The 27,426-nt window shown below is 29.2% G+C and overlaps 6 protein-coding genes and 2 pseudogenes across 8 annotated transcripts, besides 2 other annotated features; all 8 read left to right on the forward strand.

Moving 5' to 3' along the window:
- Positions 1-478: 478 nt before the first annotated feature.
- Positions 479-685: a mobile genetic element.
- Positions 686-1,354: 669 nt separating this feature from the next.
- On the forward strand, positions 1,355-2,137 carry TVAGG3_0280190 (spectrin binding; the record flags this gene model as incomplete). The annotated part of the gene is made up of 1 exon (XM_001299722.1): positions 1,355-2,137. One exon carries the CDS (start codon positions 1,355-1,357, stop codon positions 2,135-2,137), a length of 783 nt encoding a protein of 260 aa, XP_001299723.1.
- A 399-nt stretch (positions 2,138-2,536) lies between these two features.
- TVAGG3_0280200 (armadillo (ARM) repeat-containing protein family) lies at positions 2,537-4,765 on the forward strand (the record flags this gene model as incomplete). The annotated part of the gene is made up of 1 exon (XM_001299721.1): positions 2,537-4,765. The coding sequence occupies one exon, from the start codon at positions 2,537-2,539 to the stop codon at positions 4,763-4,765; it is 2,229 nt and encodes a 742-aa protein (XP_001299722.1).
- A 549-nt stretch (positions 4,766-5,314) lies between these two features.
- On the forward strand, positions 5,315-7,103 carry TVAGG3_0280210 (chaperone protein, calreticulin/calnexin family; the record flags this gene model as incomplete). Its single annotated transcript, XM_001299720.1, has 1 exon — positions 5,315-6,949. One exon carries the CDS (start codon positions 5,315-5,317, stop codon positions 6,947-6,949), a length of 1,635 nt encoding a protein of 544 aa, XP_001299721.1.
- Positions 7,104-11,019: 3,916 nt separating this feature from the next.
- Positions 11,020-27,426: part of a mobile genetic element that runs on past the window's edge.
- On the forward strand, positions 11,060-12,166 carry TVAGG3_0280230 (uncharacterized protein; the record flags this gene model as incomplete). The annotated part of the gene is made up of 1 exon (XM_051228829.1): positions 11,060-12,166. One exon carries the CDS (start codon positions 11,060-11,062, stop codon positions 12,164-12,166), a length of 1,107 nt encoding a protein of 368 aa, XP_051098559.1.
- TVAGG3_0280240 (DNA/RNA polymerase superfamily) lies at positions 12,229-14,151 on the forward strand (the record flags this gene model as incomplete). The annotated part of the gene is made up of 1 exon (XM_051228830.1): positions 12,229-14,151. A coding segment is annotated over one exon (1,923 nt), but the record flags the coding sequence as incomplete, so codon positions are not given.
- On the forward strand, positions 17,449-17,720 carry TVAGG3_0280250 (annotated as a pseudogene). The gene has a single exon. A coding segment is annotated over exon 1 (272 nt).
- Positions 18,405-19,290, forward strand: TVAGG3_0280260 (Prim-pol domain family; the record flags this gene model as incomplete). The annotated part of the gene is made up of 1 exon (XM_051228831.1): positions 18,405-19,290. A coding segment is annotated over one exon (886 nt), but the record flags the coding sequence as incomplete, so codon positions are not given.
- Positions 19,790-20,727, forward strand: TVAGG3_0280270 (annotated as a pseudogene). Its single transcript has one exon. A coding segment is annotated over exon 1 (938 nt).

Raw genomic sequence — 27,426 nt, forward strand, 5'->3', positions numbered from 1 at the left:
AAAGTTTCAGCACAAAACTTTCATGAAGCGATTTCAATTATTAAATCAGTAAAAAAGCACATGGGGCTTAATTTTCTCGATGGTATTCCTGACATTTTATTTCAAGTTGATGCAGAGATGTCTGAATCAACAAAAATGATATCAATTCTTCAAACAGAGTTAATTTCCATTAAAAACCAAATAGAAAACAGTGCCAAAGAGATACGATTACTCAAATCTCAATTAAAAGAGAAAGATTCCACAAAAAATGCAAACAAAGAAGAAAACCAAGTGAATAATCAAAGGATGAATGAAAAACCTGTTTCGTACCGAAATGGCTAACAAAAAGTGACAGAAAACCTTAAATTGCGCGGCAATTTTAATTAAAAAAATAAACATTAATTTTTGTGATTGATATTATGCATTTTATTTATATTATATAAGATTTAAATTTAGGGGGAAAATTGGAAAAAAAATAAGATTGGAAGTCTTTAGGTAAGAAGGAAAGGGCAAGAGATATATAGTGTACCTATATACCTCTTGCCCTTTCATTCTAAGTAGAAATGGGAGAAACTTTGTCCGCATCATAAGTTATGCGGACAAAGTTTCTCCGATTTCTAATGGGAATTGCAGGATATGAGGCACTGATATATAATCAGTACCTCATAGCCTACAATTCCCCTTATTAGACTTCCAAACTTTGAGTTAATGTCTTGACATTAACTCAAAGTTTGGAAAACTTCTCGTAAGAATCAATCGTCAAAAACCTCGATTGCAGTTATATTCATTGTGTTAAATTTGATTTATTTTGAAATTTTTATAAATTAAATTTTATATAACATAAAGCGTTATGAATTAGTATTTCCATATGAATTTTATCTCGAAAATAGTAATTCTGTACAGTTATATTTCGGTTAATTTTGGAAATTTCTAGGAATACTTTAAGATAGTATGATTATATATAACTCTGCCTTCATGATTTATTTTAGCTTTCGCGCAAATATCAGTTAACTTAACTCCATTATTTGATTTTGTGATGGCTTCACAAAGCCAATCAATATCAATCTCTTCTGGAGAATGTCTTCTCATCTAGAATATTTTCAATACTTTACATACAAACATTTTTATTTCTAAAAAACTTTTTAATTTTTTCTAGGATATATGAATGAAAATAGTTAGAACAAGATTTTGAAGCTCAAAACATTAAAAATTATTAAAGATTTGTATAATATGATTAAAAATGGGAAATAATATGAGGCAATATAAAGGAATATGAATATTAAATAAATATATCTAAATAGAAAGAATCAGAAAAATCAAATTATTGGCGCCAAAAATGTCACCTTTTTGGTGAGCCATTTCGGTATGAGATAGGATGAATGAAAAACCTAAAGAAGTGATGAATGATAATAAAGAAAACGAAACAAATTCACCTCAAACAGAAGAAGACGAAAAACTTCCGTTATCTTTTCGAATCTCACTTGCAAGATACAAATTATCTAACAATGTTGAAAAAATTTGTAAATTCTTAGAAGAAGTTGCAGAAAAAGGAAATCAAAAAATGATTACAAGAGCAATTGAAGAAGGGCTTTGTGATAAGTTTGACCCAAATGGCTTAAAAGTGATTCATCTAGCAGGCGAAAAAGGAAACCTCAAACTTGTTAAATCTCTCATTGAATGTGGTATTGATAAAGATCAATTGACGCGCTATGGACAGACTCCACTTGTTCGCGCATCAGCTTATGGCCAACTTGAAGTTGTTAAGTATCTTGTTTCACTTGGAGCTGAGAAACATAAAGATGCACTCTATTTTGCAGCATATGAAGGTCATCTTGAAGTTGTTAAAATATTAGTTACTGTTGGAAAACATCGAGTTAACGAAAGTAAATGGGGTCTTACTCCAATCATTGCGGCATCACAACGAGGTCAGCTTGAAGTTGTTAAATATCTTATCTCTGTTGGAGCTAGAATACAATTGAATGATTATGATGAATATTCTGCAATCGTTTGGGCGGCAGGAAATGGTCATCTTGAAGTCGTAAAATATCTTGTCTCAATTGGAGGCGACTATAATGCTAAGGAGCATAGTGGAAGAACAGCACTCTCGGTTGCTAAAGGTAAAGTCAGAGAATATCTATTATCTATTGGAGCTGTATAAATAAATCATTAAATATATCTGAAGTTTTATAATATGAGATAATAATTCAAATTTTTATCTGAAGACTTTATTACATTCCTTAGTACAGGAAAAAATCAAGATCCTATCAATAATTCGGACTTGTAAAGGATATTTTTGTATCAAGAAAGTCCGGCATATTGTACATATATAAAACATCATATGAAACAGTACCTATTTGCATTAGGACAATCTGTTGGACTAAAATAGATTTTGTTTTTTTTTTCTCGATATTTTCAATGCCTATTATCATATGATAGTACTGATATTTGATATACATTCAAATTTAATTCTAGTGTAATTAGAATGACAGACAGACTAAATCCTGAATAATTCAATTGTTTTTTTTTCTCCATTCAATTCAAATTTTTCTGGTTTTCTATGAATTTTGATCCACAGATTTTGTGGAAAATTAGAAGTGAAAACCAGGAAGATTTAGATAGGTTATTTCAATTCTTAGCCTATCTCCACTCAAATCCGCAATTTATTTTTCAATTATTTCAAGATTTCGAAAGGGATGAATTAGACAATTATTTAAGAGAGTTGCTTGCAATAGAGGTGAAAAATTCGTTAAGAATGCATTGGCTAGAAGATAATTTTTGGTCAGATCAAGAAAAAAAATTAATTATATCAAACTTATTTAGCATGATTGAAATTGCACCAACAAAAATCAAATGGAACACTGCATATATCTTCGATGCAATTGTCTGCAAAAAATTAAGCGAACTTTGGTGGTCAGAATTATTAATTAACAGAATAAAATGTGCTGACGATAATTTAAAGCCATATTTAATTTATATAGCCCTAAATATAATAAAGGCTCATAACAAGGAAAGGAAACTATTCACAGATGAGCTTGATTCTGTCTTATGCGAACTATTCCAAAGCTATATGTATTGCTTTGATGCATACCTTCAAAACAGTATGAATGATGAAAATGATTGCCTTGCTAGTATATTTATTATCAAGTCTTTTCGGTATCTTCTAAAGAATTCAGCAATAATCACAACGATCCAAGATATTGAACAACTGTCAAGATCAATATCACAAGTATTATTTATCAAAAATCCGTCTAAATCATTTGTAAGCTTTCAATATCAAGTAATTAGAACATTTCAGACCATGGTGACCGAGTTTTATGGATCACAAAGCAAATCTTATATTTTTGCAAACCAAAATAGGTATGAATATGCAATGCAGTTCAAAAATAACGTAATTCTAATTATCATTCAAGTTATTAAAACGATTATGAATGATATCGAGTGCCCAAAGATCTCAAATGCAATAGCATTCTTTATATATCAACTAGCTTTCTATCAAATCGATGAGTCTTTGTTATCATTAGATTTATTAGAGTTTATAATCAACCGCTGCACATTATCAGATGCAGATTTTGAAGAAATATTGATTAATCCAATCGCCTTCAAAGAACAACAGATGGATTTTGTTGTTGGATTAGATAAAAATCTTCCTAGGTCTTCCTGCGCTTGTTTAATTCAAATACTAGATGATTCACATCCAGACATTATTAATAATTTGATTCCAAATGATACAGACCAATTTCAGGTAATTGATTCAAAATTATTTTTATTATCTGCAATTATTCAACGAAGACAAAGCGATGAAATAGAAATACCAGCTGAAATATATGAAAAATTAATTGAAATATGCTCAGAATGTATGAAAACTACTTGTATTCCTTTAATTTTATCAGCTTTCAAGCTTTATTCTTTAATAATACCTGTTTGTAATCCTCTTGATGGGATACAAGAGTGCGAAAACCTTCTTGTTAATGATTCTACACTAGAAATACCTTTAATAGGCGTTTTCGCATCGAAAATCATGAGAAAATGCATTGAAAACTCGGAAGTCCAGCCAATGATCAATGTTCCGATAGTTCTTGATGCAGTAATTAATCTAATGAACCTTTTAAAGAGCAGAGAGTTCTATAAACTTATACAATGCATCTGCAAAGAATACAGTCAATTTGTTATTCCATATTTGGAAGAAATTTTCCATATTTTCATCGAAGAAGCTTATACAGAAGAAATAGTTGATGATCATTCGGCATCACTGATTGAAAATTCTTTGGAAACAATTGAAAATTTAATTTCATGTTTTACATCTGATAATGATATTCTTATGGAGATCTTCAAATTGACTATGCGTGACTTTATTACGATATTATATAACTCTGATGAAGGATATCCTTATGGATCACTATTTAATATTATTGGACTGTTTTCTCAGAACATTACAAGTGATATGCAGGATATGTATGATGCTTTTGTTGCAATTGTTAATAGTATTTTGACAGATACATCAAAATCAGAAACAATCTTAGAAATGTATTCAAAACAGTTCACTCTTTATGTATATCCTTTATTTTCTGAAAGGGAGTCTGAATTCGTTGAAACAGAACCTGTACAGACAGCTTTTCAAAATATGTGCGAAATTTGGTATCAATTGATATCATCAGCTAGCGAAGATACAATAAATTCTGGATTTTATACAGAAACTATAAGAAATTTCATTTTCATGCTCAACGTAGGAATTCAAGCATATCCAGAGAATCCTTTGCTTGAAAGCCTACTAGTTGAATACCAATAGATCATTCTTGTAATTGTATGTATTTTTATGTATAATTGTAATATTATTTATATAAAATATATAGTTTGAAAATAATATGAGTTAATATTTCTCGCTTTATGTAAAATTCCGAACTAGTCAAAACCAGTAAGGAACTAATGATATTATTGTTCTCAATTACTTAAAGATATGGCAGCATAACTAATGATTTGGGACCTTTTTAAGAGAATATTTCTTTTTATTGATCAATTTCTCAATATACTCACATGTTTATTGCGCTGTATCAAATTCTATATCCATTGTCGTTATTTTTTTTTGGACCATTTTGATCAATTTCAGTTTTAACAAAGCAGAATCAGATGCTTTAAGGAGAAATTTATTTCTATTATCGATATGAAACACTTCTATTATACTTTTGATCTGAAACAAAAATTGAACGGATTTCTGTTTCTTTTCAAAAAATAATTTACCTGCTCGTGTAATAATTCATTTTCTACAACTATCTTCTGTTGTATTTAATAACGCAAATCTAACAAAATTGAATTGATATCTTATTTCATACAAAAAATTATGATACCATTTCTCTCGCTTCTTATTGAAGCTAGGACATTTAAAAAGGTACCAGAGAAGCCTATTCCAATGTGTCCAAATGGTGGATATTACCATTTCTTGTCAGCTAATGACAAAGACTGGAAAGAACGTTTTATAATTTCTCAACTTGAGAATATCACAGGAAACTGGTCTTGTGAGGAAACAGGTGCTCCGCAAGGAGTTCCGGGTGAAAAGATGTTTTTCATGGAACTTGGTTCTGCTTATTATGGCGCATCAACACAATTTGTAAAACCACTTATATTACAAAATCAAACATTAGTTGTTCAATACGAAGTTCGTCTCCAAAATGATTTGGAGTGCGGTGGCGCCTATGTAAAATTATTTAGCGATGAAAACTACGTTCCAGAGAAAGTATCTAACGAAACGAAGTACTCTATCATGTTTGGTCCAGATAAATGCGGTGGAACAAATAAAGTACACTTCATTTTCCGCCATAAGAACATTTTATCCGGAGCTATTGAAGAAAAGCATCTCAAAGATCCTCCTCAAATCAAATCAGACAAAATTTCACATCTCTACACCCTAATTGTCCGTAAAGACAACTCTTACGAAATTTTAATTGATGGAGAATCATCGAAATCAGGCAGTTTACTCACAGACTTTGATCCAGCTGTGTTCCCTAAAAAAGATATCGATGATCCAAACGATACAAAGCCCGCTGATTGGGTTGATGCCAAACAAATTCCAGATCCAAACGCAACGAAGCCAGAAGACTGGGATGAAGACGAACCACAGTTCATAAACGATACATCCAAGTTCGATCCACCCGAAGGATGGCTTGAAGATGAGCCAAAAATGATCAAAGATCCAAATGCTACGAAACCAGCTGACTGGGATGAAGAAGTCCTTGGAGAATGGGAAGCCCCTGATGTACCTAACCCACTCTGCGTATCAGCTCCTGGTTGCGGACCATATGAAGTTCCAGTTATTCCAAATCCAAAGTACAAAGGCAAGTGGTCACCACCAATGATCGATAACCCTGAATACAAAGGCGAATGGAAGCCAAAACAGATACCAAATCCATACTATTATGAAGATCGTCATCCTCATAATTTTATGCCTATAACGGCTGTTGGATTTGACCTTTGGGAAGTCAACAGAATGATTGGTTTCACTAATATTTATATCGGAACAGACGAAGATGCCGTTTACAAGTGGAATCGCGATCATTTCATTCCAAAACACAAGAAACAAGAAAAGGCAAACTCAGCAGATGATAAAACAGAACAGAAGAAAGAACTTGGTGGCTTATACATGAAAGCGGTTAAAGGTTGCAAACAAATTTGGAAGAATTTCGTAACTCTTTACATTGCTTATCAATGGCCAACAATTGGTGCTTGTGCAATAATAGTAGTACTAAATATCATTGTTTTCGTACTTTGCGCAAGATCTAGCAATTACACGACCATTTATGTGAATATTAAAGTTCGTGAAGAGCCAAACCAAGAAAAGGAAGAGAATAAAGAAGAAAAGGAAGAGAATAAAGAAGAAAGTGATGATGAAAAGGAAAAAAAAAGTGAAATTGAAGATAAAGATGAAAAGGTAGAGAAAGTATTTTATAGATTTCCAGATGGGGAAAAATTACGCCACTAAGAAGTAAATGCTCTTGGGGAGAGCTCCACTTGAGGAGCTGATGATTAAATTTATTTGATTTTTCTAGTAAAATTTTCAATTTTGGATTTTTTTTTTAATTTTTTTATTTTTTCTTCAATTTTATTGACATGCTATACATATATGTCATGCTCGGAATATCATTACACCTTTCAAAGCAGATAAGTATAGTATTCTGAGAGAACTTCGTTAAACGATGATAAATGGAAAGAAAAATAATGTAATAAAACAATTAAACCCATTTTCTAACATAAAGTCTCCGTATTGTTTTTCTGCCTCAATATTGAGTGAATCTCTATCGAAAATTTGAATAAGACTTTATGAAGGAAAAGGAGTTTATAAACTTGAAAAGAAAGAAAATGTAACGTTTCAAAATTTTTTCTGGTTCAAAAATTGCTGACTGGTTCAGATGCAGAAGAAAACAAGAAAATATCTTTTTGCCATTTTTATTATCGGCTGCTTTATTTTTGACACAATGGCAAAAATATTTTAAGGGTCAACTCCGGCCAATTTGACACACAGGATTTTTCACTATCAAGGAAACTACTTGAATAATAAACAATTATATGCAATATTATTATAATTATTCTTATATATACTGTGCCATATTATGGGGCAATCAGATAATTTGAACTCTCTCAATTTGGAAACGTTAATAAAATAATGATAAACATGAAAAGAAAGAGAATTCTATAAAATAATGACAATAAATTCTATGAGAGAGGCCTTTTTAAATTTTACTTTGGTTATCATTGGTAATATGTAAGGCTGCTACTGTTGTAATATTTCGAAAAAAATAATGGTTTCAACTTTAATGCAAGATATGATGAGTTGAACATCGAATAATTGGATTTTTGTAATATTAATATTCTTTATTCCCTAGTATATCATTGTTTCATACTAATAACGTGGATTAATTCTGTTTCAATGATCAGATAAAGCGAAAACAATATACTCATTTGCCACTTTTTTGGTCTCAAAAAAGAGTTTTTTTTCATATCTTAGCTTGAACAAAAAAGTAGCTTTTAGTTTACTTATTGTTACATCAATATATTAAATATTCTCTATATTCTCATTGTTTCATACTGGGTTATGTTTCAAATGTCTTGATAGTCTAGATCGGAAAGAATATTTTCGAAATCTTTTGAAAAACGATTATTGAATTAACATTATATTATTATGAGATGTTTATTATTCAAAAATAGCAACACTACGATATCTTTTTCATTATAGAATAATGCTATTGGAAAAAGAATTATTAGACATTTGTAGCACCATGTTCAACTAAGAATTGGATAATTTTTGTTACTTTATTTTCGATGGCAATACTAAGAGGGCATTCATTAATATCAAGAGAATTTCATAAAACAATGATAAATATGAAAAGAAAGAGAATGTAATAAAACAATGATAAATATAAATAGAAAGAGAATGTTATAAATCATTGATAAATATAAAAGGAAATAGAATGTGAAAAAACAATGATAAATATGAAAAGAAAGAAAATCCAATAAAACAATGATAAATATGAAAAGAAAGATAATGCCATAAAACATTGATAAAGATGAAAAGAAAGAGAATATAATAAAACATTGATAAAGATGAAAAGAAAGAGAATGTAATAAAATAATGAGATATATTATAAGAAAGAGGATAAGTTTCATGTTAGCATCAGCACCATGCTCAACTAAGAATTGGATAATTTTTGTTACTTTATTTTCGATGGCAATACTAAGAGGGCATTCATTAATATCAAGAGAATTTCATAAAACAATGATAAATATGAAAAGAAAGAGAATGTAATAAAACAATGATAAATATAAATAGAAAGAGAATGTTATAAATCATTGATAAATATAAAAGGAAATAGAATGTGAAAAAACAATGATAAATATGAAAAGAAAGAAAATCCAATAAAACAATGATAAATATGAAAAGAAAGATAATGCCATAAAACATTGATAAAGATGAAAAGAAAGAGAATATAATAAAACATTGATAAAGATGAAAAGAAAGAGAATATAATAAAACATTGATAAATATGAAAAGAAATAGAATTTCATATAACAATGATAAATATAAAAAGAAAGAGAATGTCATAAAATAGTTAAAAATATGAAAAGAAAGAGAATGTTATAAAATAGTTATAAATATGAAAAGAAATAGAATTTCATAAAACTATGATAAATATTAAAATAAAATGAATTGGATAAAGCATTGATAAATATGAAAAGAAAGAGAATGTAATAAAACATTAATAAATATGAAGAGAAAGAGAATGTAATAAAAAATTGATAAATATGAAGAGAAAAAGAATTATATTTAACAATGCTAAATATGTAAACAAAGTGAATTTTTTAAAACATTTATAAATCTGATAAGAAAGAGAATATCATAAAACAATGATAAATATGAAAAGAAAGAGAATGTAATAAAACATTGATAAATATTGAAAGAAAGAGAATTTCATAAAACAATGAAAAATATGGAAAGAAAGAGAATTTTATAAAACATTGATAAATATATATATATAAAAGAATATAATAAAACATTGATAAATATAAAAAGAAAGAGAATGCTATCAAACAATGATAAATATTGAAAGAAAGAGAATTTCATAAAACAATGATAAATATGAAGAGAAAGATATTGTAATAAAACAATGATAAATATGAAGAGAAAGAGAATTTTATCAAACAATGATAAATATTGAAAGATAGAAAATTAAATCAAACAATGATAAATATGAAAAGAATGAGAATGCCATAAAACAATGATAAATATAAAAAGAAAGAGAATCCAATAAAACTATAATGAATATGGAAAGAAAAAGAATTCTATAAAACATTGATAAATATGAAGAGAAAGAGAATTTCATAAAACAATGATAAATATGGAAAGAAAGATAATAATATAAAATAATAGTAGTAGGATAAGGCGGGGTGTGTGACTTTTTTTGTAAACGTAAGAATTCATACAATATCGAGCGATTTTGTATCATTATTTTAACATATTAATTTTAAAATAATTTATTTTTTTATTCTTACATAAATGACCCAACAAGTAAAACCAGATAAAATAGATTATCGAATTTTAGAGGATGGTGTTCCTGTTTATATTCAAAGATTTAAAGGGAAGCAATATTATAGAATTGTTAATCCTGAATACATAAAACATTTATTTAAAAAGGAAGACTGTGAATTATTAAACGTTAATGAATATGAAACCAATAAATCAAAACTGAGATATAAATATATTGGAAGTGATGAAAGGTGCAAAGATAAAGATAAAGTTTATACAGTTTCATATAATGAATGGAAAACCAATAAGATAAGAAAACATTTAGGAGATTATGGTAAAAGTTCTGAATTCTTTAAATCTAGTATGTATGAGAGAGTAAAAGAAATTAGAAATAATTATTTTCATTAAAAAATTAACATTAATTTTAAAATAATTTTATTTTTTATCTTTTATAAAAGAAGCTATATATAGATGATGTCAGATATTCCGCGATTAATTAAACATTGTTTAAATCCTGAATGGAATCAATGAGTCATAATCAAAGACCTCATAAACGAGTAAAAGATTCACTACCATAATGAAATAAACACATTAAAAAATAAACTTTAAAAAATTCATGTCTCAGAATCAACATAGAACTTTAAGAAACTAATGATATTTGATTTATGAAATCAATTATTTGATTCATTCTTTCTTCAATCTCTTCTATTCTTTTTGTTAAATCATCAATTTTCATTAATGAGGTGATTCTTGATTGAGGAATAGATTTTAAACTAACCACTCCTTTTATTTTTGAAAGTAGTATATGTTGAAGGGTTTTGTGACTTTTTTTGTAAACGTAAGAATTCATACAATATTGAACGATTTTGTATCATTTTTTTTAACATATGAAGTAAAAAATGTATGATTTTTACGGTTTTTATTCTTACGTTTTTGAATAAATCAAGATTTAAAAATTTTCAGAATCGTAAGAAATTTTCACTAAACCCATACATAAAAATAAAAAAATAAATCTTTAAAAATTCATGTCTTACATTTTTTGAATAATTTATTTTTTTAATTCGTATGAAAATGAGTGTCAAGACTAACGACGTTAAAAAATTGGGATTCACAAACGAGGAAATAAAGGATATATTAGAGGAGGCGAGTTATGAAGTTAATAAATATTATTTAAGAAATTGTCAAAAATTCGCGGAGTTATTAAATGATTTAGATTATGATGGAAAAATGAATAAAGATGATGTTATAAATTTCTTATATCCCACATCTGAAGAAGAAAAACCTAAAGAACCTGATGTTTTCCCTGAATATTATGAAGAACGGATTAAAGATGATGAATATGATGAAATTGAAAGACTGGAAAAAATAAGAGATGAAATAGATGAAAAAATTAAGGAATTAAGAGAAGTTGAAAAATATAATGAGAATGAAGTAGAGGGTTTAATGAATATCCCAGCTTCAGAATCAGAAGTTCAAAAATCTCATGAAGAAAGATATAAAAATTACTTTTTGGAATCTACTAAAAATTTATTAGATGGTGAAATAGATGAAACACTTTCAGAAGAAGGCACAAAATTTATTCATAAACATAAGTTACAATTTATTGACGATGGAGATTATCCATGTATATTACTTTCACCTCCTCTTGATTCTGAAAAATTCAAAAAAGCACTGAAAAATGTAACATATGCAACAAATACGATTAAGAAAGAAGACCATGATATTTACACAAATTATTATTTAAATAAATGTACAGGTGTTGATAAAGTTTTTGATTTGTTAGATAAAATATCAAAAGAAACAATTGGTACATATAAAATTTTATGCGATTGTGGTTTCATTATTGAAGATACTAATAATGTTTCATATGAAAGAACAGCACCGAAGGAAGACGAAGTTGAAAGGTCTATACCATTCGTTATTAAGAATATAAAAGATATGAAAACTTATAAACATTATATTTATTCATTTATTTCAGAAAAAATGGAAGCAACCCATAAAACATCATCTCATCATTTTATAGCTATTCATACATTCCTTTTCAAAGTTGTGAAATTAAATAAGACAGGAATTAGATTTAATGTATCAGGGTACGCATTCTTGAGTAAATTAAAATGTATTCGTCACGTCGCAGATGATAAAAATTTATGTGTTCTTAATTCATTTTATGGACTTTAGCCCTGGACTTTAAAAAAAAAACTTTATTTTTATTTATTTTTTAATTTTTTATTCTTACATAAATGAACAAAAACGGAACAGCTAAAATGAATGATAATCAAATAAGAGCCGAAGGTAGAAGGTTATTTAAACGCTTCTATAACATTCCTGATGGTGTTAATCCTAAAACTCGTAGAAGTTATTTAAATGAAGCCATAGATGCATATGAAGGATTTGACATTTCATCAGAAAGTGAGAGGTTAGCAAGAATGTTAAACGTTAATATTGATTTTTATTATTGTGACCCTCAACCAGAAGACGTAGACATAAATAAGGTAGACTTTCCATTAGTGGAATCAATAATGATAGATCCAGAATTTGAAACAGTAAATATTTTATTAACACAGAGTCCATGTGGAAAACTTCACGCTGACAGAATTACAGACGTTGAAGCACTCACAGGATATAAAGTTTGCCCCTTTTGCAAAGAAGAAGTATATTCTATCCGTGATGACCCAGAAAGGAAAAACCAAAGAAGATTTTTAAAACATTGTGAGAAATGTAAAGAAAATAATGGAAGATTAATTCAAGACGTTCAATTGCAAAACACACAACAACCATATGCACCACATATCACGAAACAGAAGATATATCAATGGCTATTAGCTCACAATTTGCAGGAATATTATAAACCAACAAGATATTATATTACTTTTGACTTCGAAACATTAGAGACTAAAGAAGAACTTCAACTTTCTGAATGTGCAACTTTGAACGCTTACTTAAAACCATTTATGGTATCATCAACTGTCAAAATAAAGCCGCAAACGGACTCTTTGAGTCCTGAAGGTCTTTCAGACCGAAGCGGCGAGGTCGTAGACCGTGATAAAACATTTACGAGGAATTTTTGCTTAACATCAAGTGATTCGTTCATCTCTGATTGGATTGAATTTTTATTTTCAACCTGTTCATTAGTTGCTAAATCAAATATTGAACAATATGAAGAATTAATGAAGCCGCAAACGGACCAAACGGCGGGGACTTTGTCCCATACATTAAATGAAAAACAGAAGGAAGCATTTAAAGAACTTCTAGATGAGGAATTCAATAAAGTGAATATCATAGGTTTTAATTCGGGAAAGTTTGATTTAAATTTAATTCTTCGTGATTTAAACACTGCAAAATGGAAAATAAAATCAATGCTGGGTTCTTCTTCTCAATTTAAGCAAATCATTGTAAAGAAAACAAACTGTCCATATGAATTAAGATTTATTGACATCAGAAATTATATAGCGGGTGGAACATTAGACCAATTCACTCAAGATTTCGGAAACAATAAATCACGTGTTAAATCCTTTTTCCCTTATCAATTCATCACATGGGAGAATTACGAAGATGAATTATATAAAGTGGAACCATTCACTCAAGATTCATTTTATTCAGCATTAACTCAAGAAACAATATCCGATTCAGATTATCAAATATATCTCAATGATGCTAAAAATTTTGAGAATAGATTAGAATATTTTATTCATTATTGCAATAAAGACGTTGAAATTATGATTGACCCAATTGATAAAATTATTGAAGAAACATTTGTTTATAAAATTGACATGCTTCATAATCTTTCTTTATCATCGAATGCATCAATGATTCGTTACGCGTTAGCATATAAGAACTTCAATCCTAACGAAACATATCCAGAAGAAGAAAATGTGGAATCAAGTTTTGAATTAACAAAAAAGTATTGGAAATATAAAATTGATTCATATAAGAAACAAGATGAAAAAGCAGAAAGGGATACTAAAAACAATGTTTCAATGGATGACTATCAATACTATCACGATTTAATCCTTTCATCTAAATGCAAAATGTGTGGTAAAGCGTTTACATATGCTAATAAACCAACATTAGATAGAATCGATAATGAAAAACCACATACCAAAGAAAATTGTCAGTTAATGTGTTGTTATTGCAATGTCGTAAAATCAAATAAAGATGAAGATGTTCAACGTTTAAGAATCAATTTAAGAAATTATACATTAAAAAATAATTTACCAATGACTCTAGATTCAGTTGAAGCTTATCACATCCTCCGTAATGGAATTACTGGTGGTTTATCAAATGTTCAACATAGAGTAAATCTTAAAGGAATCACGCACATTAATAAACTTTCATATAATCCAGAAACTAAAACTGTATCAAATGAGGACACTTCCAACATTATGACTCATTTCGTTGGTGTTGACTTTAATTCATTATATCCTTCATCATTTTCATCTAATCCTCATGATTTCATTCAATATACTGACCATAAAATGTATATGCCGGGAAGATTGAATGGTGTTATCATTTGTGATACAGCAACAAAGAAAGCAAAAGCACTGGGAATAATTAAGAAGAAAAATACTTTATTCGTGGCTGAAGTAAAGGGTCACATTGATGAAAAATACATTAATGATTACATAAACTTTTTACCGATAATAAGAAACTTAGATATTATCACAGATGAAAAAACAATTGGCAGTTTTATGTATAATTACATGAAATCAAACAATCTACCAGTTGACCAGAAACAGAGAAAATTAACTCAGTTAGCATCAACACACAACCAATATCAACCATTTTCTTCTTATTATCTTTGGTATCTAATAGACAGATTTCATTTTATCATTGATGATATTCAATCAATTTTAACATTTACTAAAAACACTTGTTTTAATGAATTTGCGAACGAATTTATGAATGAAAGACAAAAGGCTGAATTAGAAGGAAATAAAGGAAAAAGTATTTTGCAAGATTTCACTTAATGGATCATATGGTTACGATGCAATGAATACAACAAAATTACGCAAAGACTAAAATAATGAATGCACAGAAGGCACGCGTTGCATGTATGTCAAATAAGTTTAAAAACATAAGAGAAATAGGTGAAGATACGTATCAAGTGATGCTTAAAGATAGATTTTATAGATGTGATACATGTTTACAAGAGGCATTCTTCACTTTAGATAATGCTAAATACTGGTATTTGGTTTTCATTTATGATTTTATGTATAAATGCATGGATGTTAATCGTTTTCATTTCATTGAAGGTGATACTGATTCATCTTATTGGGCTATTGCTGGCGACCCAAATCTTCCTAACACTCAAGCATTTCAAGCAATTGTTACCGATAAAAAATTTTATGATAAAAACATTTACAAATTCGCACCTTTTGATTTCTTTTGTTTTAATGAGAAATTTAAACCTAAATTAAAGAATAAAGCTGAAGAAAAAGCACATGAGAAGAAGTTATTGGGTTTAGCAATTGAGAAACAAGGTGATAACATGGTTGCTTTATGCCCTAAGTGTTATACATCATTCAACGGTTCAATTGATGGAAGTGATTTTAAAAAGATTGCACAAAAAATGAAAGGTGTTAGTTTACGACAAAATAAGCAATTAACACCTAAAATTATTTGGATATAATAAATGATAAAGTGATATTTGATGGTCAGAATATTAATTTACAACTTTAAAAACGGGTCAATGACTCGCTTAACAATCGGTAAGACTGCATTAACAGGGGCACACACTAAGGCTGTATGTTGTGAAAATGGATGTTGTATGCCATTTATTTAATACAATTTAAAATTTTATTTTTAATAAAATGCCACAGAAGAGACAAAAGGAACCGTTAATGATGGTTTTGATACTATGATTCAAAGAGGTGGGCACCCTTAAAAACATTTATTTTATTTTTATATAAATGAATAGCGTAGATTTAAAAAATTTGATTGATGATTTAGTACTTAATCAAAATTTTCTTGATTATTACGATTTAAAAGCATATCTCCAAAAACATAATAAAAATATAACGGGTGATGATATGGAATATTATTATCCATATTAAAAAATGCAGTTTTGAAATATCATGATAAAATAATTTCTAAAATTAAAGACAAAATTAAAAATAATGAATATACAAAGGAAAAAACTAAATCACAACTTAAACAGTTGAAAGATTTCAAAAATAAAGTATTAACAGAAGAAGATATTGATGAATTATATAAATTATATAATCCTGAGCCGCAAAAGCAAAAGGAGCAAAAACAAAAGGTGCAAAACACCCAGGTCCTTCAGACCATAAATGATGCACAAGCTTTAATTTATGATTCATTAGTTAAACCATATTCAGCCCGACTTTTAAATGAAGATCAACTTTTGGAATTCATCCTTCAACATAAACTCGAAGCGGGAAAGTATATTAAACCTTTATATACAGCATATTTAAAACAAATGAATAGAATACATCCAGAATTAATGAAGGAAGGAATGAATTCCAAAACTTCATCATCCAAAATCAAAGCAGATAAAATTAAACCACTTGCAACACCAAAACCTCCAACGACAGTACCACCTCCTCCTTCAGTTAATCCTTCATCATTCACTTTATTATATCCATTTCAAACATTAAAGAAGCAAAAAGATTTTAAAAAGGATTTCAAAATATTAAATAAACCAACTGACCCAAAAATTCAACCGTTAAAGGAAAAATTTAGTCGCCCTTCATTTGCACTATATCCATATTCATACGAAATTGATCATTTAGAATATTCAAAAGGAAACGTTACTTATTTATTTGCCATTAACATTAACACCAGATATTTATATTGCATTCCGGTGAAAGGGAAAACAGAACAGGAAACAAGAAGAGCTATTCAATACTTACTAGATCATGAAAGAGTAGATAAATAAGGGTGATGGTGATAAAGGATTTCAGGCAGCTATGACTCATTATTTCCCACAAATTAATTTTTACTTTTCATCCTCTCCATATACGTTTCATAATAAAATAGTTGATGTGGTAATGAGAACTCTTAGAGATGCGTTAGGGGTTAACGGTCAGATATACTGGGATGGAAATCATGACTCCATCATACAACAGTTAGTATATTATTACAATAATACATGGCATAGAACAATAAACATGAAACCGGTGGAAATGAAAAATGATATTTCAAAAGAATGGGAATATATTAGAAAGCAAATGGAAAGGTTGAATGATGTTAAACGTGAACAAATTAATTCGGGCTCATGAATTTTAAACAAGGGGATAAAGTTTTGATTCATCTCGATTATGGAAAAACTGATAAATCAATGACAAAAAGAAGACGAAGATTTGACACAATAGCTGAATTTGTGAGATATATTAACGGCAATGCATTAGTTGAAGTTGACAATAAATTAATAGAAATTCCGATTTATTTTATTACTCCATTATATTTAAATAATATTTAATTTTTTTATTTCGTAAGAAATGAGTGACAACGAAGCATCCAAGAGTCCAGACAATGAATATAAAAAGAAACTAAACAGAATTAAATCAAAAATATTTATTACAAAAAGAAGCCACAATGTGGTGGGGTTGAAAACGATAAAGAGAGGAAAGAAATAATCGAAAAATTAGAAACTTATCGTTCAATCCTTAAACTGAGTGAAGCAAAAATAAAAGAATTTAATAGAATAAATAAATTGATTGGAAGAGATGAATTTAATAAAGATGAATTTTTAAACTCTATCCAAATTTAATTTTTATTCCTCTTCGACAACATCTCTCTTTCCATCATTACTGCATAACCACATTTTCTCAATTTTAGTGGTTTGTTATTTTTAACATGTTCTTGCATCATTTTTATCATTTCCTCCCTTGTTATGATTCGTGGTAAATTTTGAGCTTGTGGGGTATTCATTTATGATAAAAATAAAAATTTGTTATCACTTATTTTATCGTGAATGTTTTTAGGTTATTCAATAATTAATTATTTTTGAATAACTGAAGGTGCTACCATGTTACCATGTGCTACCAGGTCATTTAACTTCTCTGAAAAAATGAGACAACATGACATTTTGACAACAGTTCAGGAAATATGATGCAGTCCAAAAATAAAGTTAGTTTTAAAATTATTTTTGAATAACTGAAGGTGCTACCATGTTACCATGTGCTACCAGGTCATTTAACTTCTCTGAAAAAATGAGACAACATGACATTTTGACAACAGTTCAGGAAATATGATGCAGTCCAAAAATAAAGTTAGTTTTAAAATTATTTTTGAATAACTGAAGGTGCTACCATGTTACCATGTGCTACCAGGTCATTTAACTTCTCTGAAAAAATGAGACAACATGACATTTTGACAACAGTTCAGGAAATATGATGCAGTCCAAAAATAAAGTTAGTTTTAAAATTATTTTTATTTTTTTATTCCTATATAAATGACAGCAACAAACAACAGTAACAACTATATCGTTTCTGATGAAAATATCATTGATTCATTAGCTGAGGAATTAGTTGTGGCAGAAACTAAAACCCTCAACGAAAGAATTGGTGAAAACAAGATTGATTTACATAACTACCTCAAACACGATGGAGGAAGAGGAAGGAAAACTGGTATGGCTTTATTAGTAAATAAAATTTCAAATTTAACGATTATAGATGTTGATATCAATAAATCGTACAATGATGAACTTAAAGAAACAGTTAGAAAAGACATTTTATCAAAACTTTCGGATAAAGATGTTATCGTTAAAACCGCTTCAGGAGGTCTTCACATTTATTGCAACACTAATTTCTTCTATTCAACCTCGAACAGAATGATTAAATGTTATTCCTGCAATGATTATGATATTGATATAATGACTTCAATGGATGATTCAAAGCGTTCTTTAGTGGTTATGGCTAATTCAAGAGTTCGCAAGAATGCAACAGAACCAATCAATACATACTCATTCATTCGTGGAAGTTATGATTCAACATTAACCAGAACAGTGAATGATATATTAAATGATTTGAATATTAAGGTAAGAGTTGAACAGAAGAACGAAGAAATAAAGACTATCATGAATGAAAACAAAGATGTAAACATTGACGATAAACTAGCTCAGAGCATAGTTGATGGCATCTGTGATTTTGAAGTACATAATGACGGTGGAAACATGAATTTAGAAAAAGAAATAACATTATTCACACTGTTTCAAGCTATTAATTCGTTACCTAATCATTTAATTAATGAAGCATACGATAACGTTTATAATTTCTGCAATTTAACTGAAAATGCAAAAAGTAATTTTGAAAAAGCACGTAATAGATATGCACATTTAATGACTTCTCCATTTGTTTTGGTGAAGATTCTAAAACTTTATCAAAAGGAATATTATGATGAATATGTTTTGCCTTTATTACGTAAGCCAAAAATAACATTTGATATCAAACTTGACGACTCGTTTTTGATAACAGATATTAGACGCAAGGCTGAAAATCATCAGTATAAAAACAGTTCTGAAGTAATTGAGGATTTATCACGTGTAATCCGTTTTGTAGATTGTGGAAATAAATATTTCATTCAGAAAGATTACAACATACACGACAAAATGAATCAAATATCATTTGTTCTTCAATCAAACATGAAAGAGTCACTCAAAATGATTAAATTATTTAAAGAAGAAGGTAAAACAATAACAGCATGGGATGTACTACTAAATCAATTATCCTCATTAACCGTTAAGGGTGTTTGCTTTAAATCTGATTCCCCCGATGTTTCTCAACGTTTCATGGTTATAAATACAACATTCTTGAAAAGCCTGATTACTCAAAAATTGAGATGTTTATGAATTTCATTAAAGAAGCCATTTGTGATAATAACGATGAAGTGTATAAATACCTTCTCGGCTGGATTGCATCAATGATTCAACATCCTGGAATCAAGAATGAAACAGCAATTATTTTGAAAGGACTTCAGGGAACAGGTAAAAACAGATTCACAGACATTATTTCTGAACTTCTCGCTGGTTATTCATGTAAAAACATTACTGAAATAAGTGAGCTAACGGGTAATTTCAACTCAGTTGTTGAAAATAAAATGTTTCTTGTACTTAATGAACTCAAGAATGTAGGTGAAGATAGACTCGCAAACTTCAACGCTTTGAAATCAATTATTACGGATAATGAGATTAGAATTAATGAAAAGAATCAACCCAGAAGAACAGCACAGAACGTTGCAAACTTCATTTTCGTAACTAACAACGTCTACCCTGTCAAAATTGAAGTTGGAGACAGAAGATACGTAGTTTTAAGGTTAATGGTAAATTTAAGGGTCAATTTGATTACTTCAAGAATTTAATGGATTCATGCACAAAGGAATTTTATGATAATTTACTGACGTATTTTATGCAATATGACCTTTCATCATTTAATGTACGAATCATACCGATGACTGAAGCCAAACAAGATTTAATAGAATTATCATCAAATCCTTTAGATGTATGGATAAATACACATTATGATGAATTGTGTGCAGGTATGACGTGTGAAAATGCTCTATTCTGCAAACCATCAGACATGAAAGACAAAAACTTTCAAATGAGTATTAAGGATAAATGTGATAGGAAACATAGAAGAATAGACGGTAAACAAACATGGTATTATGTTTTGAAAGAAGAAATGAAAGGATTATATAAACAGGTTGAACCAAACGATAATGAGGAATCATTTACTGACGATGAAATACCTGTAAATGAGCCGCTAAGCGGCGAGACCTGAAGGTCTAGCTTTATAAAGTATGATTGGAATTTATTTTTGCATTAATCCTTTCATGACTGTTGTCAAAATGTCATGTTGTCTCATTTTTTCAGAGAAGTTAAATGACCTGGTAGCACATGGTAACATGGTAGCACCTTCAGTTCTTCAAAAAATAATTCATAACTACCTTCCTCCTGTGTTGTTGTCAAAATGTCATGTTGTCTCATTTTTTCAGAGAAGTTAAATGACCTGGTAGCACATGGTAACATGGTAGCACCTTCAGTTCTTCAAAAAATAATTCATAACTACCTTCCTCCTGTGTTGTTGTCAAAATTCATGTTGTCTCATTTTTTCAGAGAAGTTAAATGACCTGGTAGCACATGGTAACATGGTAGCACCTTCAGTTCTTCAAAAAATAATTCATAACTACCTTCCTCCTGTGTTGTTGTCAAAATGTCATGTTGTCTCATTTTTTCAGAGAAGTTAAATGACCTGGTAGCACATGGTAACATGGTAGCACCTTCAGTTCTTCAAAAAATAATTCATAACTACCTTCCTCCTGTGTTGTTGTCAAAATGTCATGTTGTCTCATTTTTTCAGAGAAGTTAAATGACCTGGTAGCACATGGTAACATGGTAGCACCTTCAGTTCTTCAAAAAATAATTCATAACTACCTTCCTCCTGTGTTGTTGTCAAAATGTCATGTTGTCTCATTTTTTCAGAGAAGTTAAATGACCTGGTAGCACATGGTAACATGGTAGCACCTTCAGTTCTTCAAAAAATAATTAATTATTTTTGAATAACTGGGAAATAAATTTACGTCAAATATGCAATTTATAAAATCTTATGTCGACAGGCTACGTAGCACAGTGGTCTAAGGTGGTGTTATGGAGGGGTCAGAGTCTGTGGTTCGAACCGCGACGGCGCCGTATTTTCTTATTTTCTTTGTTTGTCTTGTTTGTCGTGAATAAAAAGTATCATAAAAGCTTTTGCTGTTTTTTCTCAGCCGAAATCAATGATTTTTTCATTTTTGGAATCCTTAGCGAATGAGGAATCTTTTCTCTCGTGGAAGCTTTGAACAAAAATATAATTTAGGTGAAGAGGTGAGATCTCACCTGTTTTTTCACCTGTTTTTATGGTAGTAGTGAAATAAAATTTTGTTATCAGTTATTTTATCATCATTTTATTAAGTTCATCTTTAGTTAATAATTTGAATGGATTCGCTAATTTCCACTTGAGTCACAACACTTGCCCCGGCTAATTGTGAAGAACCTGGGATAAGTACTCCATGAAATGATTTCATTGGTATCATTAATTTAGAAATAGTTGGCTTAATTAATTTTGTCATTTATGATAAAAATAAAATTGCATAATTTAAATTTTTTTCTTTCTCATTTTCTCATTTTCTCATTTTCATTCTGTTTTGGTTTCAGCAACTTTTCAAGTTGTTGTCTTGTCAGTAACTTTAATTTTAACTTTGGATCAAATATTGGGTTTCCATCTTTATCTCTTCCAATAACACCATATGGTAGAATCTTCATTTATACTAAAATAAAAATTTAAATTATGTCGTTTGCTCTTTTGGAGCTCCTAAAGTTTGTTTCACAACATTGAGCGTTCATTGAACTCTATACCATGCGAATACAGTCATAAATGGTGGCATGTAATCTTTACTTTGTCCCGTTGTTTGTGTATATCCTGAAACGCGATGTGTATGGTTTCCTTCTCCCTGAGTGTCACTCCAGTAACAATTTATGGCAAATTTAACATCATCTTTAACATCATATCCTTTACCTTTTGTCATTCCTGACCAATCCCAATATCTATGCTTATGCCAACCTGCTTGAGATGTGCTTAAATCTATGTAGTGACTGTGTGCAGGTAAATTTTCACCTGTAATCGTTTTACTTCCCCCTGTTTCCTTTTGAAGAGTTTGCACAATACAAAAACCTGTCGACTATTTGTTCCCATGCACCAACACCAACATTGCTTTGAGGACCTCTCACATCCATAGATGTATAAATAGAACCTACTGGGTTCATTAAATCAAACATATGAGATATTATAGATTGTCTCTTTTGAACTTAAAAATATAGTGTAACTATTTCGGGTTTCTTCTGGTTTTGTGTCAGAATATTTTTTATAAATCTTATGTTTTCAGGGTATGTAAAATCTTGACTATAATATTTATTTTTGTCATCTTCATAATAGTATACTATTCTCGTTTTTTCTATTGCATATATATCTTTTATATCTATAATATTCTAAATATAATGTTTGCTTTTTTGGGTCTACATGTGCGTCAACACCATAGTCATAATAATACGGTGCTGGAGCTTACGTTAGACAATGTCATATCTGTCATATCTGTCATTTCATAAACTCTTAAATATTTCTTTTGTTCGTCTCCATATAAGTTTAAGTAGCAGTTGTTGTCTAATGGAACTTTAACTTGTGTGCCTTATTCTTTATATAGCCTACATACATTTCATTGTTATTTTTCGGAATGAGTTTATACCGTATACCATTTCTTAAGGACTGTACAAACCCCCCATCTAAAATATTTGTTTTCTTCATTGACAGAAAAGTCGCCAACAATAGTTTCAATATTTTTTGTTCCAACTAAACTTTGGTATATTTCGTTAACATAAGTTTTATCTGCTTTCTTTGCTAACTCATCGTTAACAAATGATATATCTGCTTTCTTTGCTAACTCATCGTTAACATAAGTTTTAATCTGCTTTCTTTGCTAACTCATCGTTAACAAATGATATATCTGCTTTCTTTGCTAACTCATCGTTAACATAAGTTTTATCTGCTTTCTTTGCTAACTCATCGTTAACAAATGAATATCTTCTTTGCTAACTCATCGTTAACAAATGATATATCTGCTTTCTTTGCTAACTCATCGTTAACATAAGTTTTATCTGCTTTCTTTGCTAACTCATCGTTAACAAATGATATATCTGCTTTCTTTGCTAACTCATCGTTAACATAAGTTTTATCTGCTTTCTTTGCTAACTCATCGTTAACAAATGATATATCTGCTTTCTTTGCTAACTCATCGTTAACAAATGATATATCTGCTTTCTTCATTATGTCATTTAGGAAACCTTTTATGAATTCCTCATTTAAATTAAATCTTCCAATCTTCAAAACTTTAGGAAATGCATTTAATGCGTAATATCTTTGTTCTTCTGGTGGAATTGATGTTATATCATCCGTTATACCTTTAATTTTTGAATTCATAAATAAAATTTCTTTTATATTTGATATCACTGCACCACCTTTGCAAACGAATTCAAAATGGTCATTTTTCAATACTATCTCCAAATCTCCATATTTCAACCTTTGCGTTTGTTCTGCCGTCTTTGAATTATATGCATATGTGGCGTATGTAATGGTCTGTGGTTGTTGTTGTTGTTTAATCATTTTATTACGATTTAAAAATAAATATTTAATCCGTTATCTCATCAGCTATTTTTTCTATTTGAAATTGCCATAATATTTCATTCATAAATTCTAAATCACAATCAAATAGGTCAGTTATTCTAAATTTAATATTTGATAAATCTTTTGAATGAAGAATAAATGAATTCCCGGATAATTGAAACGGATATGATAAAGAAAATATGTTTAAGTTGATGGATAAAATGTTTTGTATTGATGGGTAAGAGTTAGGGTCTAATGTTTGATGTGAAAATCTCATTGGGGTATTAACTTTATCACATTTGATTAAAATGAAATTAGAACCAGTGTCAGAATACAAAACATCCCCAACATCTTTTTAAAATTTAATATCCCCAACAATGAACGAAGACGAGGAGTACAAAATTTAATTTTCAGCGGAAATTTAATAAGATTATTTATTTCATCAAGTTCAAAAAGTTTATCAGGTTTTGATTTAAAATTTTCTTCATACCATATGATAAATGATTCATTTAAATAACTTAAAATCATGTTAATATCCCATTTCGTTATCACATTATTTATATACATATCATACGTTTTTAGGTCTACGACCCCGCCGCTATGCGGCTCATGGTCATCTTTAATAAATGATATATAATCTGAAGGGTTTAAAAGAATGGGATTAAATTTACCACTCACAGAAACGAGAGTAACATTATAAATTCCACTAACTGTTAAATTTAATTCACAATTATTATTCGAAATAATATTGATAATTGACATTTTTTTATTACGATTAAAAATATGGTAAAGCGTTATTTTCCAGTGATAAATAAAACTAGAATAAGATTACCTCAAGAATTCATAAATTCAACGAATAAGAAATTCATTCATGTTATAAATTTTAGTGTTTTCAGAAAATATGAGTCGATGTCATATTCATCATCAGGTTATATTTCACTTCATTCAAATTTAGTTCAATCAAACCCATATAATGACCATTTCATAAGATTTTCAGATGGTATTAAAAATGTAATTGATAGATTAAAATATGAACAGATTGACAATATCGAATTTTTGGAATTTTGGTTTAAATATCCTGATGGAAAAAAGATTGAAGTTAAAGATAAAGCTGATACTATAACAAAAACAATTACAATGACTGATCCGGATAGTGGGGAACAGAAATAAAACAAACGATAGAAACTGGTGAAAGGTCAATTATTATCGATTATGATTCAAAGGATTATTATTCGATAATGTTAATGCTTGAATATTAAATAGCCTTAACAAAGAATTTTTCAAGTGATATTTTATATTCATCAACTATTTTATTATAAATATCATTATATGTTAAATGAAGTTCAGTTGTTGTTCCGTTCTTTGATATCTTAATTGTGCTAATATCCTTTATAGGATTTATTTTTGCAACTGTTCCACAGCATGAAACCTCATCATCTATGAAAAATTGAATCTTCACGTCTGAATCTTGAACATCACAAAGAATGGCGATAATGTGAATTAATGATTCATAAGGTAAAATAATTAAACCGGATTGGTCAATTAAATTTATTATTGAATCATAATTATCAGTTATTATATCACGGTAAATTTTCATTAATTCAGAATTAATGTCTATTTTATATGGGTTATCAAGTGGTGCTGGGTATGTTGGATAAGTGGGAATTTCAACAGGTTCTTTACCAGGTTCAGATAAAATGATTGGGTCTCCATTCTCTTTTTTCTCTTCCTCATTCTTCGGTAAGTCACGAGTTAATAAATTTGGTTGAGTTGCTGACCTTGTTAATTCAGGACTAACATTAACTTTAACATTTTGAATAATTCGTGATTTATCATCATTTACGTTATAACCAACCGTAATCTCTGCTTTTGCGTTAGTGTTCTTTTGACTAGTGAAACGTCTTCTCATTTATATTCGAATAAAAAAATATATTTAAACTTTTATTTTGCTGGAACTTTTGAATCTATTATTTCCTGTATTTGTTCATGAAGTTGATTTTTAGCATTTTCATCGAAATTAATAGACCGAATATATTCATTAATTGCATTCTTATAATCATCTGATTTCTCAAATTTTCTTTTATCTGATTCCTTAACTAAATCATAAGTTAAACCTCGTTGCTGATATAATGGTTTCTTAATTAAATCTTTGAATGCTTGAGATAAAGCACCTGATGCAATTCTTGCTACTATAATTGGTTGGAATTGCTGTTTAAGTTCATCTTTAACATTTGCGAAAACTGGATCGAATAAAGCAACTTTAAAGAATTTCTTAGCTGGAATTTCAGGTCTTAAATTTGCATATTGACCATCAAACTGGTTAGAATATCGTGGTAATCCATCCGGTCCCTCTTCAATAGCATTTAATTCTTCATTGAAGTAAGAATATGGATTATGACGGTATGAATTAATTGGACCATTTTCACCTTCTCCAATGTATTGTTTAACAGCTTTTCCATTTTCATCAAATTGCATAGGATAATGTTCATTATATGCTTTACGTTTAGGATAATCCGTCATTGTTAATTTATACCCATTTATGACTTTAATATTTCCTTGACCATCAGTAACGAAAACTTCATTTATTCCATCAGGTTTTCCATTTGGACCCGTAATGTCTGCTTCGTGTGCTTCCCAATTTGGTCCGTGACGTTTGGCATATGCTTGAGCTTCTGGTAATGTTAAAACGTTTCTCATTTGTTTAACATCCTTTTGAAGACCGGCAACAATGTGGACTAATTCTTTCATTCCGTCTGGAACTTTCATAGTTCTATTATATGCACCCTTTTTGTTTGTTCCTTGTTTTAATGGAACCTGTAGAAGATTTGCAATTTCTGTCATGTTTAATTATAAATAAAAAATAAAAATTAATTATAAAAAGTTATTCGAATTTAATGGAACCTTTATTTAAATCAACTGTTATTTTTCCATGTTCACCTAATTGTTGATATTGTGTGTAAAGTTCATTAATGCTCATTGGTAAATTCACTTGATAAAGCATAACGTTCAACTGTTGACGACTAAAACCACTGAAAATGAAAAGGGTGATAGGTTTGATTTAATGTTTGTGCTTAATGCTTTGAAAGTATTGAACAGCCATGAAGAATGAACACTGAATGTGTCGACATTGAGTTAATAACTGATTAAAATATGATTTCTCATTTGTTATTAGTTTTGATTTCACTGCATCATCTAGAAAAATGAGTGAATGCAAAAATTCTCTATCAAAATTTGAAATAGAAAGTGTTTCAAATAATTCATCCCGTTGTTTATCAATAATTTTATCCT

The sequence above is a fragment of the Trichomonas vaginalis genome, chromosome V (genome assembly GCF_026262505.1).
Source record: "Trichomonas vaginalis G3 chromosome V, whole genome shotgun sequence".
Lineage (NCBI taxonomy): Eukaryota > Parabasalia > Trichomonadida > Trichomonadidae > Trichomonas > Trichomonas vaginalis.